The sequence below is a fragment of the Lipophrys pholis genome (genome assembly GCF_963383615.2).
Source record: "Lipophrys pholis genome assembly, chromosome: 17".
In the NCBI taxonomy this organism is placed as follows: Eukaryota; Metazoa; Chordata; class Actinopteri; order Blenniiformes; family Blenniidae; genus Lipophrys; species Lipophrys pholis.
The window spans coordinates 17,338,323-17,357,382 of NC_137643.1; the positions used below are offsets into that span (position 1 = coordinate 17,338,323).

Below are 19,060 nucleotides of genomic sequence, written 5' to 3' on the forward strand. Positions count from 1 at the left end.
CTGCTTATGACAGCTTCTTTCTCTCAGAGCTCCTAAAACCGCTTTTATTGACCTGCACTGTCACTTCCGATTGAGCAGAAGCAGGACGGGGAGGCTTATTAGACACAATTAGACATGTTCTAACATCATGGTCTGGCAGTGAGGAGTACAAACTTGTCTTGGGCCAGAGCAGAAGATGTGACGCTTTGAACGGTGCAGTGCTGCCCCCTGCTGTCTTGAGCGCCGAGCTGCATCCCTGACAACCCTTCCAGGGGTCACGATTTCTGTTTAAAAAGGTCAAATCAGTAACGTGACAGGTTTGTAAATGCACATTTAGTGCAGATAAGTTTGGCAAAAAAACAAAAAAAACAGATAATTATTGGACAAACCAACACTGTGATTTAAAGGTGAAAAATATATGATAAACACATCGTATAACACAAGAATCCGTCATGGTTTTTCCAGGAAAAGATGCAATTTGCCACTTTTTGTTGGGCTTTTATGAACATACATAGAACAAAAATGTGAACGTGGCTTGGGTATCAACAATACAATTGGATATACTAATTACTCCTTCCACCAGTCTTGTATTCCGTCCATTGTTTTCACTTGCTATCCATTAGTCCTTGTAGTCACAATGTCTGTGTTAGTTTTTTCCATTGAATAGATTTATTCAATAATCTTCATCCACTGTTCCTTTGTCGGTGGTTCAGTCCTTCCCCAGTTCCTTGTAAAAAGCTTTTTTTTTTTTTACATGCCACTGGTGGCATTTTAATCAAGTATCTATTGTTTCCCATTACATTCTTTTCAGTGAAATTGCACACACCTACAGGACATTATAGCACATTGGAATCTTATAAACTTAGATAATTCCATGAATGTTTGTAAGTTTACCTCTTGATATATGGCTTAAATTATTCTGGTGTCACTTTAAACGCTCTTACGATTTGAATCACGCCGCTCACTCCTCTGGATGGATCGACCTGGAGTTCCTCTCTGTAATAATCTCAGAGTTAAAGATATCTATAAAAGTCACGTGTCTCCAAATCATATTTTATTTTTTAAATTCTGGAAAGTGTCTGGCTGTAACTTCCATTTCTAAAACCCACCAAGCTGTCAGCCCATTGGCCCCCCCTACTGGAAAAAGAGGCGATTTACACCCAGAGAGGATGGAAGTGAAGTTTTCCCCTCGACTCAACCAGAAGATGCATGAAGACCATTTACTAATATTGAATATACTTTAATTCTGTACAATGCCGGTGGATTATAAAGTACAAAGAAATGGTCACAATGTTTTTTTAAAAATTAACACATTTTAGGTTTTGATCACTTTTGCAAAAAAAAAAAAAAAAAGAAAAAAAAAAGTGAATTGTGTGACAAAAATATCAGAAAAAGATTTCATAGGATACAAAAGAAAAGAATACAAATTTTCAGATGATTGGAAGAACGCTGGATCCAATGACAGTTCCTCTTGTCTTCCATGATTTGAATATACAGTCCAGCTGATTGTCCTACTGTTATTAAGGCCGGCGGATGTGAAATGATCAGCGCACAGGAAGCCCTACAAAAACAACTAAAACACGCAAAAAAAAACAAAACACTAAGTACACTGGCAAAACGGACATAGACACGCGGAGAACATAAGTTAGATGTGACGTTTGGAATAGGAGCCGACGGAACACTGGAGGCGGCGTTATTGCTTTGGTGCGAGTGAAGAGGCCCGGTTGCGTCTCGTCCTCCTCTCCGATTTAAAACACGCACGACGGCATCTCGCCGAGTCGCTGGAAGACGTCCTCTGCTCCAATTGCGGGCGGGAGGGAAGGTGGGGGGGGTCAGAAGCCTAAGATATTGTCCTCACACTGGCTGAAAAGAGCGTTCCCGTTGGTTCGGTCCCAGTCGGGCTCGGCCAGCCAGTCCTGAGGCATCAGCCCAATGTCCAGGACCTCGGGGTGAGAACGCGACACTGCCAGTCTGAGGGAGCGAAAATCAAAGAGCACCATGTAATTCAACTGAAAAACTAAACGTGAACTTCTTTTTAAAGATCTCGCGACTGTGACCCAACAAGTTTGATGTGTGGTTTTGTTTAATTATCTGGAAAGTTTTTTCGTCGTGGTGGCGCAGCGTCCACAGGATGAAAATGTTTAACTTTTCACAAACAAACAAAGACTGAAAATGATCTCAATCTCAACATGAAGCCAATTTTTAATGAAACTTTCTGGTGTAAAACACAGTAAAATGTCCAAATTAGAGCCTCTCGCAGGCCAGTTTCTGGCCCACGGGCTTCATGTTCACCCCTGATTTAACCAAAAGCTGTTGAAAAACCAGGATTTGTAGATCCGGGTGTCATCGGGAGGATTTTTTCACCTCATTGTAAAAAAGGAATAAGGAGATTTTAACTAAAGGTGGCACAATATTAGTTAGCAATTTGACTTGTAATGAATAATAATAAAAAAGAAACACGAGATGTTGATGTTTTGTTCCATTCTTCTTCTTCTTTGACTCCAATTGTTTAATGTTATAGGCATTCCTTTTGAGGCTTTTTTTGTGATTAAATCGTCACCAGATATGACGTAGTGTTGAAATAATGATTAAATATGACCTGTTGGCAACACACTCGTTGACAAGCAGAGTGTAGAGTATATATATATATACACACACACAATTAAATTTCACTTTGGTATTTTGCTATATGTGCATTAAAATTCATAATGCATTTTGTTCATATCGTTCAGCCAGAGTTAACAACCAATGATTTTCACTTCTTATTGCAGGTATATCTAAATTGTCTTTCACAAAAACATAATAAGTCTGATATTGAAACAAAAATGCCGACTTGATGCAGGAGAAAGAGTGTTGGGAGGGTGCAGTGCGGTTCAAGGTCTTCCCCTATCAAAGCTACTAACGACAGATATTTAGATTTGAACTCCCCAAGAGCGGTTTGGTCCGAGAACTTTGTAAAATCCCACAGAATGAAGAAATACCTGTTAAGAAAATACTAATTAGTTGAAAGCACTAATGAGAGATTAGGTTAAAGAAACACCACGGACAAAGGATCTAAAGATTATGGAACAAATCTTAATGGAGTTAAAGGAAACACTGGAAAGAAAACGTAGGAAATGAACTGGATTAAAAAAAACAATGAGGATTGTATAATCCAGACTTTAAGGCTGGTGCAACGCGACGGCAAATCTCAGGTGACATTTGGTTTCAAGTTTGTGCGCGAAAAATGTCTTTTCTACCAAAAAGTCTTGGTGAATTGCGTCCGAAAGATTTCAGCTCAAATCCCCATGAACTTGACTTTTGTCTAAAACGGCGTCCCTCGGGGTTATTGCAGAGATCAACAAGAACTGGGTGACGGCGCTGCATTTTCACTAATCTTTCAGATTAAGGGTTTCGGGGACAGATTTGAACATGGAAGTTGTCAGATGAAAACATCTTGAGGACAAAATAAAGAAATACAAATCTGAACTCTACATTGAAGACGGTCAGATTGAAATGTTTTGTGCACAAAAAAACTAAACTAAGCCGGGGGGGAGGAGGGACGGGGGGCTTAGTTAATTTATACCGTTGATCCTCGGTCATCAGCGGTTCAGCATCTCAGACGTGTTTCGACAACAAAGGGCTCAGGTTGTTGAAACGACGGGCGCAGAGTCCCAGTGAAGGTCGGCAGGATTACTCAAGAGACACTCACTGGGACTAAACGCTGCGGTGGCCCACTGCTCCACTGTCACACAACCACAGGGCGATTTCGCACTCGCGGCCAGCCAGTCCTGACCCGCAAAGCCGCGTTATCGGGTTTGACAGGGGGGGGGGGGTAATGGGATTGATGCCGGGTTAGTGAATTAGGACGAACAACACGCTAAGTGAGGCTCGTAACTTTACCTGGAAGTGAACCATAGTTATCCAGAGCACAGCTGGAGACACAAACACATTGAGGACAGTTTATCAAATCAACCCCAAGATCAAACTCCCAGTTTAAGGTTCTACATGATCAGGCTGCAGTTGGTTTCCCCGCAGTACACAGACATCAGCAGCAGGTGGCACTGTGAAGCAGCGCGGCTACAAAGCAGGACAGGCTTGATTTCTTTTTGGAGATGAACAAGCAGAATTATTTTTTTTTTTTAATAGTTACTGTTAATATCTCACCTGGAGAAAGCTTCATCCAAACCATCTTCTATTTCCTGGAAGAAAAAAAAAAAAAAAAAAAGGACAAGCGTGATGTGAATCTTTTTGAGGTTTTATACACGAACAAGAGAGGTAAAACATGTTAAACTAAGATTTTCAGAGACGATTAGATATGTCTTCTGATTCTGTCAAACAAATGGCACCGAAGACGGACTTTAGACTGCTTAATTTAGGATTATAAAGGTAAAAGAAAATGAAAAAAAAAAAAATGTGAAGGAATGATGCAAATGCTGCTTTTGAGTGACAACGTGAGGAATGTCATCTCCAAAAAGTGGGTCACGCTTACTTCAAACACTCTGGTTGGTCTTTGTTTAATCGGTCTTGGTTAAAATTAGTGTCAAATAATATAATAAACATGTTCAATCTTTCAAATCAGGACTTAAAAACACCATTATTTGCTCAAGCTTTTCCTTAAACAACAGATTTTGTACTTTAAATGACCTTTTACTTTACTTTATCTGAACCACCACTGTCCCACGGCACCACGTCTACAAAAGGTTCACACAGCTGTACTTTGTGTGCGACGCCAGATCGAAAGTGTAAAAAGTTAATTAGAGAACAGCGATCTGCAAAGCAAGCGTACCCAGGCAGTGTTGTTATTGGTCTCGGAGGGTCTGTGGTTATCCAGCTGATCCTCTTCTACGTTCCCTTTGCGCTCCACGGCCACGGCCACACCGTCCTCAAAGTCCAGCAGGTTGTCTGTGGCAACATCTGGGGATTCACGACATATTTTATTGACTGAATACTCTTTTTAAAGCTCTGGTTGTTTCTTATGATCTAAATGGAAATGATTTGGAAGCACGCATGTAAAAGATGGCTGTGAATTTATCCATTTTTTTGTTCCATGTGCAATGATATTGGATGATACCAAGTGTAATCTGAGAGGGGAATGACTTTCCTCTGTCCATCGGACCGACCCCCTTCCCTGTCCCATTTAAAAACATACTTTAACCTCTTTGGCCTTCGACGCCACAGGAGCGCTCGCCTTTTTAATTGTCTTTTAAATTACCCCATGTTTTAATCCCTTATTAAATTTGTTTTATCATATATCTTATTCATTCTTTGGTCCACTGCAGTGTTTGTAAATGTGCTTTAGAAATAAAGTTGGATTAGATATTGTTGAAAATAGTTTAAAAGAGTGAATATGGACCATTTCTGACAGACTTATACAAACTGTCTAAGGTGTGTGTGTGTGTGTGTGTGTGTGTGTGTGTGTGTGTGTGTGTGTGTGTTACCTGTGCCTTTCAGGCTCCCAAAGCTGTTGGATCTTTCTGAATGTGAGCTGCTGCTGCTGCTGCCCTCGCCAGCAGAACCAGACTTCACTCTCTTTTCTTTCTCTGAAAAAAAACAACAACAAAAAAAACACCCAAGTGAGACGGATGGCAGTTTTACTGTAACCGACATTTCTCAGTGGGTCAGAGCGATTGGACGCGAGTGTTGGCCACTTCTAGCCACAGGTCAAAAAGAAAAGTAAAGAAGGTGCGTGGGAGGGGTGGAGGCAATGTCGCTCACCTTCTTTGGCCACCTGCCAGAGCTCAAACGCGACGGTGAAGGCCTGAGCCACCGTCAGCGCCACCGCCTGAGCCTGGGCACAAGACACGCAGACGGTCGGAACAAGATGGTACATTTGTATTTGTTCGTTTTCCCAGCGACTCCCAGTTCCAGTAAGAATGAGAAGACTCTGTCGCTGCCGGGACTCCGGTTGAAACATTGTGCCGATACGACGGGCGAGAGAGATTACAGCCAAGGACAGATGTAGCGGGAGTCAGAAAGACATTGGCTTATTTGCTCTGGAGCCGCCACATAATCTGTGGTTTATAAACATTGTTAAGTTCGTATGTGTCAGCCCTAAAACAAGTGTGAAAACAAAAAGAAAACAAAAAAAAAAAACACAAGATAAGGCGTAAATTAAAACATAAAAATGGATAAAACAGCGAGAAACGGTGAAAAAAGCTTGAACGTATAAAACAGTTTAAACCACTGGGATAAAAAAAAAACAAAACATGCAAGTAAGAATTACTGAAGTGGTTAAACAGGTCAGATAATTTGACATATAAAAACAGCTTGAACCACTAAAAAAAGAAAAAAAAACGCTATAAACAGTCAAAAACCCTTGAAAATTGTTTTCAAAAGAGGTGAAACCACAAAACAGAAACATGATCGGTTAGAAAACCAACAAAATGTTTACTGCTCTTAATGTGACTCGTACCACAGAGTCTTTGTATCTATGGCAAAACTTTGAGTTTGAAGGTTCATCTTATTTTACTGAATTTCTCTCCAAGTAAGAAAAAGGGGGTTAAGAGAGAAAACTGATGCGACAGGGAAAGTGCAAGGAGCCGATTTACCTATAAAGATGGGCATTTTGCTTCTGACAAAACAAGATCGTTCATTTAACCGTTTGATTCCCCCGAGACGAGATTATGGGATGGTTTAATGCCACACACACACACACTGCAGCATTTACAGCCCCGCCAGAGACGTTACGAGCCTCCTCGATATCGTCAAGTCGAGCACTAAAAGTGAAGCGAATCGTTAAAATGTAAGATATAAAAACGCTCCAAACTCACCACTTTCCTCTTGGAGCAGAGGTAGGCGTGGCACTCCAGGGTCCCGTTCAGAGTGTTCTGAGCGATGTAAGCAAAGACTTTGTCGTTGAGTTTGTCCACCGTGCAGTAGGATATCCTGCGGGCCGCAGACCACGCGTCACATTTACTTTTTGTACCATACCCCCCCCCCCCCACTGCGAAGCAAGGCTCCCACCGACATTCAATCCCAGAAGCCACTTTGTACCTGTATATGGAGACGTTTTCCACGACTTTGTTGGTGGAGCTGTCGTGCAGCACGATTCCCTGAGGGGAAACCTTGAGAGCGACTTTCTGAGGCTTCTTTCCGCTGGCTTTGGCCTGCAAGGGGACGAGAGTGAAACACCAGCTTTAAAAAGTTCCACATCAGAGCACAGTGGGGGAATAATCCGGCCGGATCATGAGGAATAAAAAAAAAACAACCATTTATCTACATTTTCTTCAACAACGCTTCTTTAGTGAAAATAATGAGTCAAAAATATACCCACGGAATGGTGGCAGGCTTCGCTCATACTTCAAAGCAGAAACAATTTTTTTTTTTAATCCCGGATCCACATACCGTCCAATTTCATCTTGAGTGGACCGGACTGGTAAAATAGTTCCACAATAACCTTTAAATTTAGAGAAAATGTCTATATTTTCAAACTGCTAAGTTTTTGGCACATGCCAAGATTAAAAAAATTTTTTTGAGACATGTTATTTACTTATTTATTTTTAGTCTTTGGTTTTACAGTATAATCTTGAATCGGGATTTAAAAATCTCATTTGAAGATTTTACGAGATTTCGGTAATTTTCCTCTCAAAATTAGTGTTTACATCTCGTATGTACCCAAAGCAGCCCGGCAGCATGATGATACCGCCGCCGTGCTTTACCAGTAAGATGACGTCACACGTGTGGCCCGAGAACAAGCGGATTAGCGGTGTTCCCAAGCAGCTCCGCTTTGGGTTTGATCAGAACCCAGAGCGACGGTGGACTCTGGGTCTAGCTGTGGCTCATTTCTAACCAGTGAAAACGTTAATCTCTGGAATTAACTCAGGCGGTGTGAACGGTGGATCCGTTTCTATGCAAACACGAAGAGGTCGACTCCGAGCTCTGACCGTGGCCACGATCCTCTTCACGGCCACCGCCGACAGCTCCTCTCCCTTGGGCTGGTCCACCAGTGTCATGCCGAGGTGACGCAGGTTAAAGGTCATGCCCTCCAGGATCGTCTCGCGTGTGTCGGTCCAATTCTCCGGAAGCTCTGCCGAGAGAAAAATAAAGAAATAAATATTTTCAGTGACGAGTGGGCCAATCCATTGATCAGCACTAATCACGTTTTTCCAAGTTAAAGACATCAAATATTTATACGCTCTCTTCCCACCCCCCAACACACACACACATTTCATGCCCTAAAATAAATAAAGATTAGTGGTGAGAACATTCAAAGAGCGGCAGAAATGTAAACAGCCTGTGTTGAACTTCCAGTCGAGCTCTTCTCTTCCCCAAGTGAAAAAGAAAAAGAGGCAAAAACAGGGTATGTAGGTCAGAGGGGCTGTGAATGTAAAGTAAATATCTCCTCTCCAAAAACAACTTATAGGGAGCGACAATAAAAAAAAAAAAGGGGGCACACATGCTGCGATAAGAGGAGCGCGTGGTTTTCCTCTGATGGAGATCAGAGTTCACAGAGGGACGTCTCAGTCTGCTAATGTCACGTTTTCTCATTGAAGCGGACGAGGAGCGTCTGATCCCTCCGTGTGCCTTCTTATCAGGTTGTGTGTGTGTGTGATGACCGATTGGCCGTGACCCTGGAGCGGTGTTTACACAGATTTCCTCAGAGAACGAAAAGAGGGAGTCGGTGGGATCGAAGGGAGAGACGGAGGGAGGGGCGGGTCAGGGAAGGCAAGAGCAGAAAAACATCACCAATACCTGGAAATTCATCCTCCTCTTGGGACGCAGTGCATACCACACACTCCTGCCGGCACATGTTTACACACACACACCGAGAAGAGAGTGATGGTTCGTCTTCCAGCTGGGATTCATTCCACCAAAACATTTGCAAGCAAATACATTTCAACAAAATAAAAAGCGGAAAAAACAAAAAACCTTTCCGACACCAACCGAATCCTGATTTTTTATTTTGTTTGTGTAAATAGACGATCAACTTGTGTTTAATAATTTCAAGATGCTGCCAATTGATTAAATTCCAGCCGTACAACATGATTTTTTTTGCTTTGTCTGTCAGGAGTGTAAACAGAAACAAGAATTATGTCTGAGTTTTTTTTTTGTTTTTTGTTTGTCCGGCTGCTGTTCTTTGGCACGTGGCGGTAAAGTCAACATCAACAAGTCAGTGCACCCACGGTGACCCGGCTCTGATGATGAAAACGAGCCGTCTGTTCCGTGAAACATGATACAGCAGACTGCTCTCAACGCTGCAAATCTCATCGGCCGATGACGCATGTCAACGAGCAAAAAAAACAAACAAACAAACCCAACAACTGCATATGTAATTTTCAGGATAGTTTCCAGAGGAGGAGGTGAAGCATTGTATTTCTAAACAATGCTTGGACACAAAGCGGGACTGTGACGCTTCCGCCATTCGTTTTCCAGACAGAGCCGTGGTGCTTCGGCTCCGGCGTTGGATTATTGAGTCTTAACATGCCAATATTGCCTAATCAGATCTACAGAATCGTACAGTCGAGGCCAATAGGAATGTTAATCGGTTACAACACAGGGGAAAATAAACTTCGACGGGGTTAGCGGTGCGCAGTCATTCAGAACAGTGTCGGTTTAAGTTCAAGGTAATCACATAAAGTACTGGAGGGAATGTTGGTGAAAAGAATTTGGTAAACCGTTTCCCCATGTCCACTCTGGGGGGGATCCAAATACGACTTTACATTAAACGCATATAATGGTGTCTCGTAATGGTGCCATGTGGAGAATTCAACGCGTGAAGTTGGATCACTAAAAGCTTTAAAAGCCCCACAACATTAAAAAGCATTAAAAGCCATTTTTCTTGCCTAAAAAGAAAGTTCCAGATGTTTTCTCCATTGGGGGACACAACCACCCCCACGTCTGCTTCAGATTCTAGAAAGTTCCTCATTATGGGTTTTGTTAACTTCCCAGAGCAGGTACAGCCTCAGGTTCCCAGTGTGATGTGTGGAGCCGCTCTGTGGGAATCCAGAACCCGGTTTAGGAGCAATCAAATCATCGAGCAAGTCCAAAATAAACCTGCCGACTTTGCACAAAAAGTTTGTTATTGATCGGAGGAGTTTGGCTTCATCGTCTGAAAGGTTTACTTTAGTTAAAAACTAAATATATATTAGTTAAAATACCCTTATTAGGCCCCGTCGACAGAAAAAAGCACAGACAGACGAAGAAGTGGGATTGTTATTAAAAGGAGAATATTGACTGGGAGTCATGACACTCTGAAGGAAACATTGTTGTTGTTGTCCAAGAACTATTTACCACGACCATGGTGCGCATTCGCGGTTGCAGCGTTTTCAAAAAAAAAGTTGAGTTTTCAGTGGCTCCGGGCACCGTGGTCATGCAAACGGAGACAAAAAATGGGGGCCTTAAGAACCATTCCCAGCCTTCCAAAGAGGCGGAGATCATTTTGAAACGTTGATGCTTCATACAACTGTGATGACTGACTTTCATTATGGACTATTGTGGAGAACAATTCTGTGCCTTTTACTCTGGAGTCTGTCTTGACGTACCGACAAGACGACGGACTAATAATAAAACTCCAATTTTGTGTAAAACCCAGAGTCAGTTCAACTCAAATGAGAAAAGGAAAAAAAAACTCAGAGTATCATGCTTTTTGCACCACACTGAAAATAACTTGTAAGAGAATTTTCAGAATGACAGAAGCGATGTGTTCAATCTCTTACCGGGGTTGTTGGGGAAACCTACCGAACGAAACGCTAAATCTGCTCTGACACTTTCCCCCCATTAGCTCTTTGTCACCCTTCTGGATAGAAGGTCAATTCTGTTAAAGTGGAAATCTGCAACTCCTGCCTCACATCTGGATAAAAGCCGTCCTTAATTCAGTCAAATTAGACAAATAAAGAACGGCTCACTTCGGAAGTTTCATAGTATATGGAACTCCCTCTTTAAATATGTTCAAGAAGTAGGCTTCCAGCATATTATACCTTTTCAATGACATGATTTAGTAACACTGACCCACTGTACTGCTCCCCCCTCCCCCCTCCGCTCTATTTTCTGATTCCTTTTTAGTCATAGTTTGTCCTTTGTGCAAGTTTGTTTTTTTCCAGATTTTAAGCTTGATTTTCTCCCCCTTTGGTTATGTGTGAAAATACCAATAAACAGATTTAAGGAAGAAGGAAAAAAAAAAGTGGCTCCAGCATCAGTTTGCAGTAGTTTCTCATGAGAGCAGCAGCAGAGCAGCAGCAGCAGCAGCAGCAGTACAGGTACCAGGCGCCGCTCGGCTCCAGAGTGTAAAAGAGCCCCTGGGGTCAGAGGTCGGCAACGACTACACGTGAAAGGAAACAGCTGCGTTCACGTGTGAACCCAGACCGAGTGAAACCAGGTGACGTCTTCTGAAATTACAAAGCAAACTTACCATCTGTTGGTGTTAAAAAAAAAATAAAAAAACCTCACGTGTGAGTCACCGTTGTGTTAATGAAGACGTCTATAGGAGACGGAGAAAAGGAGGAATTTAAAGACGAGGCAAAGTCTTCAGCTCTGTTGCAATTCATTCCATCCAACGCTGATGGATGAGGACCTATTTCACGTCGCCGGGTACAAGAAAACGTCTTTGTGCGGCGAACATGGCCGTCCCCCCAAAAAAACAAACAAAAAAAAAAACAACTAAAACAAAAAAAAGCTGACGGGCAATTCATGTCCGGACTGATTTGTGTGTCTTTACCAAACACAGAGTCACTGGGGAAACCACCAGCAGCGCTCCTGCAACTTAGGATCGCTCCAACACACGGTGCCAAACACTTTTTTTTTTATTTATACCCGCCCTTTACAGCTCATTTCACTCTCAACTCCACTGATCTACACAGAGCACCGAATGCGTTTGACTCGACGTTCGGGGGAGGAGACAAAAAAAATAAATAAAAAAAATGTAAACATCAGAGATAACGCGCTTGTTTTTGAAGCCCGGGGCGGACGCGGTGAAGCAAGGATTTCAGAGGCATTTCACCCAAAAGTTGAGACGTGTGGAGCCCCAAGAATCAGAACAACTTGATGAACTTCTGTGATGCAGAACACGAAAAAAACCAAAGCAACAACTCCGGAGGAACGGGGGGGACGTCTGTCAAGAAAGTGAGACGTTTTATTGGTTTGACTTCACTCATCAAAAGAAGCGACACGTCATTCCACGACCCCATAAGAGCTAATAAAAACACGGCTCAAGTCTTTATTTTTTAAGGTTTGTTTGGCTCCGTGCCCGCCAACCCCGTCGAACCACCCACAGTCTGTTAATCTGGGATTTTGTTCTCGTGCTGCTTATATGTAGAACGTAAAAGGAGATATAAATGACTCGCCTGATCTTCTCTGTGTGTAACAGGGATGTTGAAGATAAAACTGGGTCCACACGAGGCTCCAATCGGAGCCAAACCACGAAGGATAGTGTGAAAATTTTAAATAAAACTCTTATTTACTAAACACAATACAACACTGAGACACGAGATGAGATATCGATGATGCTGATATCAAAGACGAGCATTAGCCTCAAAGCCGTGCTGTCAGGGTGAGTTTTTAAAAAAGAAAAAAAAAAAAAAACCTAAACAATGCAACAGCTATAGGGGAGGTCTGAAGGTGGGAAGGGAGCAAAGTAAAATACACTTATTTGGCAGTGATTTGCTATATTGAGTGTCGGTATATACTGGTTCAGTCACGTGCTGCCAGTGAAGGAGGCCCTTTAAGGAGAAAAAAAAAAAAAAGGGGCTTTTTGCCACATACAAACACCCTCTGGCTCGTCCTCCACACTGGCAGCGTGCCGCCACAGGTTGTCCAGGGCGAATAAACTGTGAGGAACAACAAAAAAAAAAAAAAAAAAGAGGGGAAAGAGAAGTGGTAAAAGCCGTTGCCATTTAAAACAGGACCGACTCCAATGGCAGCCCAACAGGCGTCCCCTCAATGCAAACTCAACAGGTTAGAAAGAGAGAGCCGAGCCGAGACGGAAGCCCGTCGGCGCCAACATGTACAAAACGTTAGGAGGTTTTCTCCAGGTCCTCAAGTACTCCAGGGTTTCCTGCCTGCGACAGTCGCCGCCTTTCTGCTTTCACCCGACACGATCTGAATATATGGAAAATGCCGGCCGGTCAGTTCGGGCCTAACCCTAACCCGGTTCAGAGCCGGATCGTCAAATCTGGCCCGGATGATGTGGGTCAGTGCTGGTGAGGAATGTGAGCCAGGAGGTGACCTGGTGACCGAAACACGACAACTGGGTCAGGAGCTGCGTTCACTGTAAATTTTTTAGTAGATTACGCTTTGCAAAAACTTCAGCCGGATTAAAACCAGGTTAAAAAAAGAAAAACGTAAGAGCACCTGTAAAGACTTCCTTTTCCGTGGGGGGGGGGGGGGGGCAACCAACAAAGTTAGTGAACCACTGTTTTAAGTGGTTTTAGCTGTTTGACCTTTTGTTTCCTATTTGCTTTAAGTAATCCGACCTTTTGGCCCCGTCTACACAATAATAATGTTTTCAAGGGAGAATCGAAAAGTTTCGTTGTGTTTTGGGCTTCTGTTCACATGACAACAGTGGCCGGAGTCACTGGAAACGCTACTTTTTTGGGGGAAACGCTCGGTCTCCGTGGAAAAAATGGAACTTTTGTGCATGTGCACCACGACTGTAGTAAATGGATGTTCTGCCCGAAAAACAACAACATCTGCCTCCAGAGTGTCATGACTCCCAGAACTTGGCAGTTTTATAATTGAGAGTCACCGTAATAAAATTCCAACTTGGTTGCGTGTCCACGAGAATGAGTGTTTGCGTTAATGTTCACAGCGTGTTGTTCTCTGCGTGCACGTCTGGTTTCATTAAATAAACCAGACAGCAGTACCCACTGGTCGCCCAACATGAAAACTACTACGTCGTTGAAAACGCAAAAACTTGAGACGTCGTGTAAACGGGGCCCAAGAAACTAGACAAAGATGTGCAGACCAAAAATCCCTATTTCCGTTCGCCGCACCTTCTTGAGGTGACGTTAAGTAACTTTAAGTACAGCTTTGATAGATCAATAAACAATCCTCACATTACAAATAAACAGCTGCTGTATGTTGGGGTTAGTCGTACTTGGTGAGCTCAAGGTTTTCTCACCGGGAACAATGCGAAGGCGTGGCCCGTTGGAGGGATCACAGTTTGAAATGACAGATGTGCACCGCCAAACATCTGCGCTTCAGCCATTAACCCAACAAAGTGTGGACGAGGCATGCGAGGCCGGATCTCAAACTCCTCAGACACAATTCGTCTTTCCAATAAGGTCACATCCAATAAAACAGGAGTGCACTTATCTGATCTTTCTTGGACTTCTCAGATTTAACAATTGCCTTTCTGGAATTCCAAATAGACCCGCATGAACTGGAGTCAACAGGGGGGCCGTGCACCGACTGACCCACAGCATTCCTGGCTTGTCCTCTTGGTTACCGGCTGCAGGAGCTTTTAGGCTTTTCCACTCCGGCCATCACAGCCGTACATACACACTTTTCTTTTTACGGGCGGGATCAAGTAAGATTTAGCTGACAAAGTGGCCCTTGAGGACCCACAATAGGTCTTGAAGGAGACTTTTATGGTAATGCAACGCTGTGTGGGCCAGATCTTGGCCCCTGGGTGAAGTGCCCTCGAGCAAGAGAAAAAAGGCAGATAGAGAAATCACAGTAGTTTTAGGGCTGACCCCGACCTGTGCACTTCCTCTGGTGGTAGTTGGGGGGGGGTGAAGACTGGGATTATCTATAAATCCAAATTACTGCTGCTGGCAATGATGTGAGAGAGCAAACAGGATTCTGTTAAAAAATGAACTCTGAAAAAATCAAATGTGAATTTTTTTTTTATGTTGGGTGTAAAATAGTGGGTGGATATTTGTTTGGCATGTTTAAATTTGTTTAAAAAAAAAAAAAAAGAAAATACGTCGTTATTATTGCTGAAGTTAATAAAACAAACACGACCAACAACTCTCGAAATAAATAGATTACCCACAAAAAAAAAAAGACCAACTTTTTTCCCCTCAAACTCCCATCTTTGTCACTTTTAAACAAAAAAAAAAAATCTAAAGTTTGCTGAAAGTTTAAACCGAGTAAATAATCCGACTCTGACACGACGGGATTAAAAACCTCCTTTTCACAACTTTTTCTTACTTCTGTGTCTGCCGGCAGTCCACGACTGCTTCGCCATGCTCGGGCTCCGGATGATAGCTCTCCCGGCCGACTTGAGTGCGTCCATGTCGGGGTGTTAGAGAGCAGGGAGCCGCCGGAGTTCGAAGCCGGAGTTCGCTGCTTGTTCTCGGGGAAGAAGTGTTGTTGTTGTCCGGAGAGCCGCCGCTGTGGAGGATGGACCGGTGTTGCCTTCAAGTGCACTCGGACACCCCGCTATTTATATCGGCGCCGCGTTCACGTCACATGGGACATTACGAGACAAACAGGAGGTCAACCAAATACAATTGGTATTATATCTTTTTCTTATATAACTTTTATATGACTCTAAATAAAGACTATTAATTTATTATAAAAACGCTACTTTAATTTTATCGATGGGAATAACATAAATGTTATCTTAAATTTTCCGTGCAGCTTTGAAAGCAGCACGAACAACCCCATTGGGATGTAAACATTTATTTTTCCTGATTTTATCTTGCAGAAGTGCTTCAAGCATGATCTAAACTCTGAACGAGTGACAAGTGTTTAAGTGCATGTGGATAAATTATATTTATTTATTTTTTGCTGTAAATGGAAAAAGTAATACAAAATGCACGGGAGAGTGTTGTGTCGTGTGCCGTGGTCTTGATCTCAACCCAGTCTGGGTCCCTTAAAACGTTTGATCTAAAGTGGATCAGACCAGAAACAACTCAATTATTTCAAATTGATTTGGTATCAAGACGTTTGAGTGGATTTCATACATTCCCTCTAGGTTTTCCTCTGCAGTTCACACATATATATATGCGTTTGAGAAAATTCAGGATCCTAAATCACCAGTGGGTGTGAATGAGTGTTGTCTGTGTTTGTCCTGTGACCGGTGGCCTGTCCTGAGTGTATCCTACGGTTTTCTCCAAGCTGTGATCAGCTCATGCGACACTAGATAAAAAGGCATATGAGGTGGACGGATGGTGCTTTGAGTAAATAAGAACACCCACAAACCTGAACAGCTTGATATTTTTAAATGAAGTGCAATTTCAACGTCATGCTGTATATTCCAGTGGTGAAAAATGCCGTAAAGTGTTGCTCAAAACTTTACCTTAAAAAACAAATGGGAATCAGAGTTAAAGATTGACATTTCAGACGTTGATCGGTCCAAAATGTGCAGGACACAATCTACCACCGGCTCACAGACATGGAGGAAGTCTGGTTGGAAGAATCTGACTAGATTCGTCATGACTCCCCAAAAGGAGAGCAGACAACTAAAAACCCAACAACCATGCCGGAGACTTTGTGGTGATCAAGAGGAACATCACACATGTTTTCTGGTGCTGTTCTGAAAATAAAACCCTGTTATGGACAATTTTAAATAGAACTATTAATAATATATTGACCTACGACATAAACAAGTGTGTTCTGAAGCGTCTGTAAAAACCTGACGAAGCCATGCAGAAAAGGAAACACATATCTGGTTAAAATTTTACTTATTGCCGGTAAAAAGGCCATAACCAGGAACTGGCACAAGGTGGAAACATCAAGCATGGAGCAACGGTTTGAGATCAAGGATAATTACTCAATGGAAAAGATGACTCATTTACCTAAAAGGAGCACGACGCCAAGAAATAAACAGATGTAAGAAAAACACATACTGGAGATGTCTCACTGTATTTTTGTTACACTGTTTGTGATTAAAAAATTAAGAAAAATGCAGTAAAATGTCCAGAACCAAACTCTCCCTGTATTTTTGATTTTTTTTAAAAATCGTTTTGCATTTGAGAAATCTGCAGCAGCGTTTCCCTTCAGATTAAAATGGGTATGAAGGCTTTTTGCAATATGAATCTCTCAAATGTGATCCCGCTGGCCAGACCGGACCCTCATATCATGTTTTGGTAACGTTCAACGTGAAAAGAGACACACAGGAAACAGACTCAACAGCTTTCATTTTGCCACCAGCAAGACGTTCTTTAATAGTGATGATCAGAGTGAGAAGTGCGACACTGCCACCATCACTCAAGAGTAAAGAAAAGAAACATGGAACAATAAAAATGTAAAACAAAGCACTTTTTTTTTTTGTTTGTTTAAAACCTTCTCTTCCTTCTAACACAAACTCATAAAAGCAACTCGAGAACTGAATTCACAACGCCAGAGCGATCCACAAACAATACAAGTTTGGTTTTTTTTTTTGTTGGTATTTTTTTTCTTTTTCCCCCAGGTAGGCGACATGACAGCACGACGTGATCAAATGGGTCGGAGAGCTTTTTTCCCTTTTTTTTTTTTTAACCTTTTCCCAACACAACACATTCACAAAATCCTTCCTGGTTGAAAATTTAAAAAAAAAAAGAAAAAAAAAAAAAAAAAGGAGAGGAATCCAAATGAACACGATGGGATCTATCAAATAAGTGCCACTCAGTAAAAGTTTGTAACAAATAAATAAACGGGTGAATAAACACAACATCGGCCCGGCCGACCATCTGCTGCTCGTTGGCGATCGGCTCGGACCTTGTAAACACAACACCACCCCAATACGTTCCAATGACGACGGGAAATCCCCCCAAAAAAAAAATAAAATCAAAATGACAACACTCTTCTTGAAAACGTTGCTAGCTACATCGATGGGAACTCAACATCAACACTTGGCACTTAACTGAAAAACAAAGTCAAAAACTAAACAAAACATTCCTCAGTAAGTTAATGTACATCGTTGTAAACAAAACGCCAGCGCCAGGGCATGAGAGCAGACAATCAGTGTGGTTGGCGTTATCGATACCGTGAGACGACTCGTTTCCTTCCTTCCCTTTTCAAGCCTTCGCTAATGTGGTTCGCTTTTTTTCTTTTGAAGGAATACTGACTCAAGGAGAGAGAAATTCTGCAAAGGGGGCCTAAAACGAGCTCCTTTAAATGAGGGAAAACTAGTGTGAATGCTGTTTACATCTGCTCAAGGCACAGCAGTAACTGGAACGAGGCTGGTGTCAAATTACTAGCACTGAATGATGAATTTCGCAGGCCAATTAGAAAGAAATTGGGTTAAAGTTTGCGTCATGAAAAACAATATTTTTCTTATTTCATATAAAAAGGAAACTGTGATAACAGCCCCCCCCCCCCCCCCCTTTATCAGACATGAGCTCGAGATTGACAAGTTTGAAGCTTTTGGATGGGAGGAATGCAAAGTTTCTGCACCTTTAATAATAATAATTAAAAAAAAAAAAGAGAAACAGCAAGGCACTGTAAAACTCTGGAAAGTAAGGGTAACGTCCGGTTACCTCGACATCATTTCAATCCAGTGAACGAATATGGCCTAACGGGTTTTTAATTTGGTCCGGAGCGGCGAGGGGGAACCTTTTGGCAGTGCCCGGTCCGATCCGAGCCGGGAACACCCGGGGACCAACGGAACCACATCGGCTTCGACCGGCTCGAGGGACTCCCGGAGGATCGGCTGGTCCAGCATTCGAGAAATGAGTCAGAAACTACGTCTGAGGAACACAGCAAACTGCTCAATGTCACTATATTCCAGAGACACGTCGTACAAAAAAACCCCCCAAAAACAATCACTGATATAAAGTAATGCTGATATCAAACATGAACAGGATTACATTCATGTATCTCTCACTCTCCAGGCGAGCCTCCGACGCCCGCTGGAACTGAAATCGTGCCTTCCGTCTTAACAAGGCCAATGTTTCTATGAAATTAACAGCCTGGGCGTCGTTCTAGAATGAGGAGGAGGAGGAGGAGTACAACACTGTAAACAAAAATAACTGATGCATGACGGCTCCTCTGTAAACATCTTTCCAAGTGACCCCGCGTTTTCCCTTCTCCCCTGTTTTGAACAGATCATGCTGTCTGATGGCTCCATCCCTAAAACTGCCACCAAAAAAAAAAAAAAAGGCTAAATAAAATGTACACAACCCCCGTAACAGATAACAGTTCTCGTAATAGAACGGAAGAAGAGTCCGTGAGAGCGTGGAGGGGTTGTGTGCACTGTTAGGAGTGCAAAACCTGTCGGGGCGACTGGGGGGGGGGG

General features: G+C 42.6%; 1 protein-coding gene across 2 annotated transcripts; it reads right to left on the reverse strand.

Annotated features, from left to right (window-relative positions):
* Window positions 1-1,201: 1,201 nt before the first annotated feature.
* ldlrap1a (low density lipoprotein receptor adaptor protein 1a) lies at window positions 1,202-15,259 on the reverse strand. 2 transcript variants are annotated; one of them, XM_080484148.1, is made up of 10 exons: window positions 15,049-15,259; window positions 7,845-7,987; window positions 6,955-7,067; window positions 6,732-6,846; window positions 5,677-5,749; window positions 5,400-5,501; window positions 4,748-4,875; window positions 4,126-4,160; window positions 3,862-3,893; window positions 1,203-1,950 (listed from the first exon to the last, which is right to left on the reverse strand). In XM_080484148.1, exons 1-10 carry the CDS (start codon window positions 15,131-15,133, stop codon window positions 1,904-1,906), a joined length of 873 nt encoding a protein of 290 aa, XP_080340274.1. In that variant the 5' UTR covers window positions 15,134-15,259; the 3' UTR covers window positions 1,203-1,903. The 2 variants fall into 2 exon arrangements, with proteins under 2 accessions (XP_080340273.1, XP_080340274.1); XM_080484147.1 differs by lacking the exon at window positions 3,862-3,893 and having other exon boundaries at window positions 1,202-1,950.
* Window positions 15,260-19,060: the final 3,801 nt, after the last annotated feature.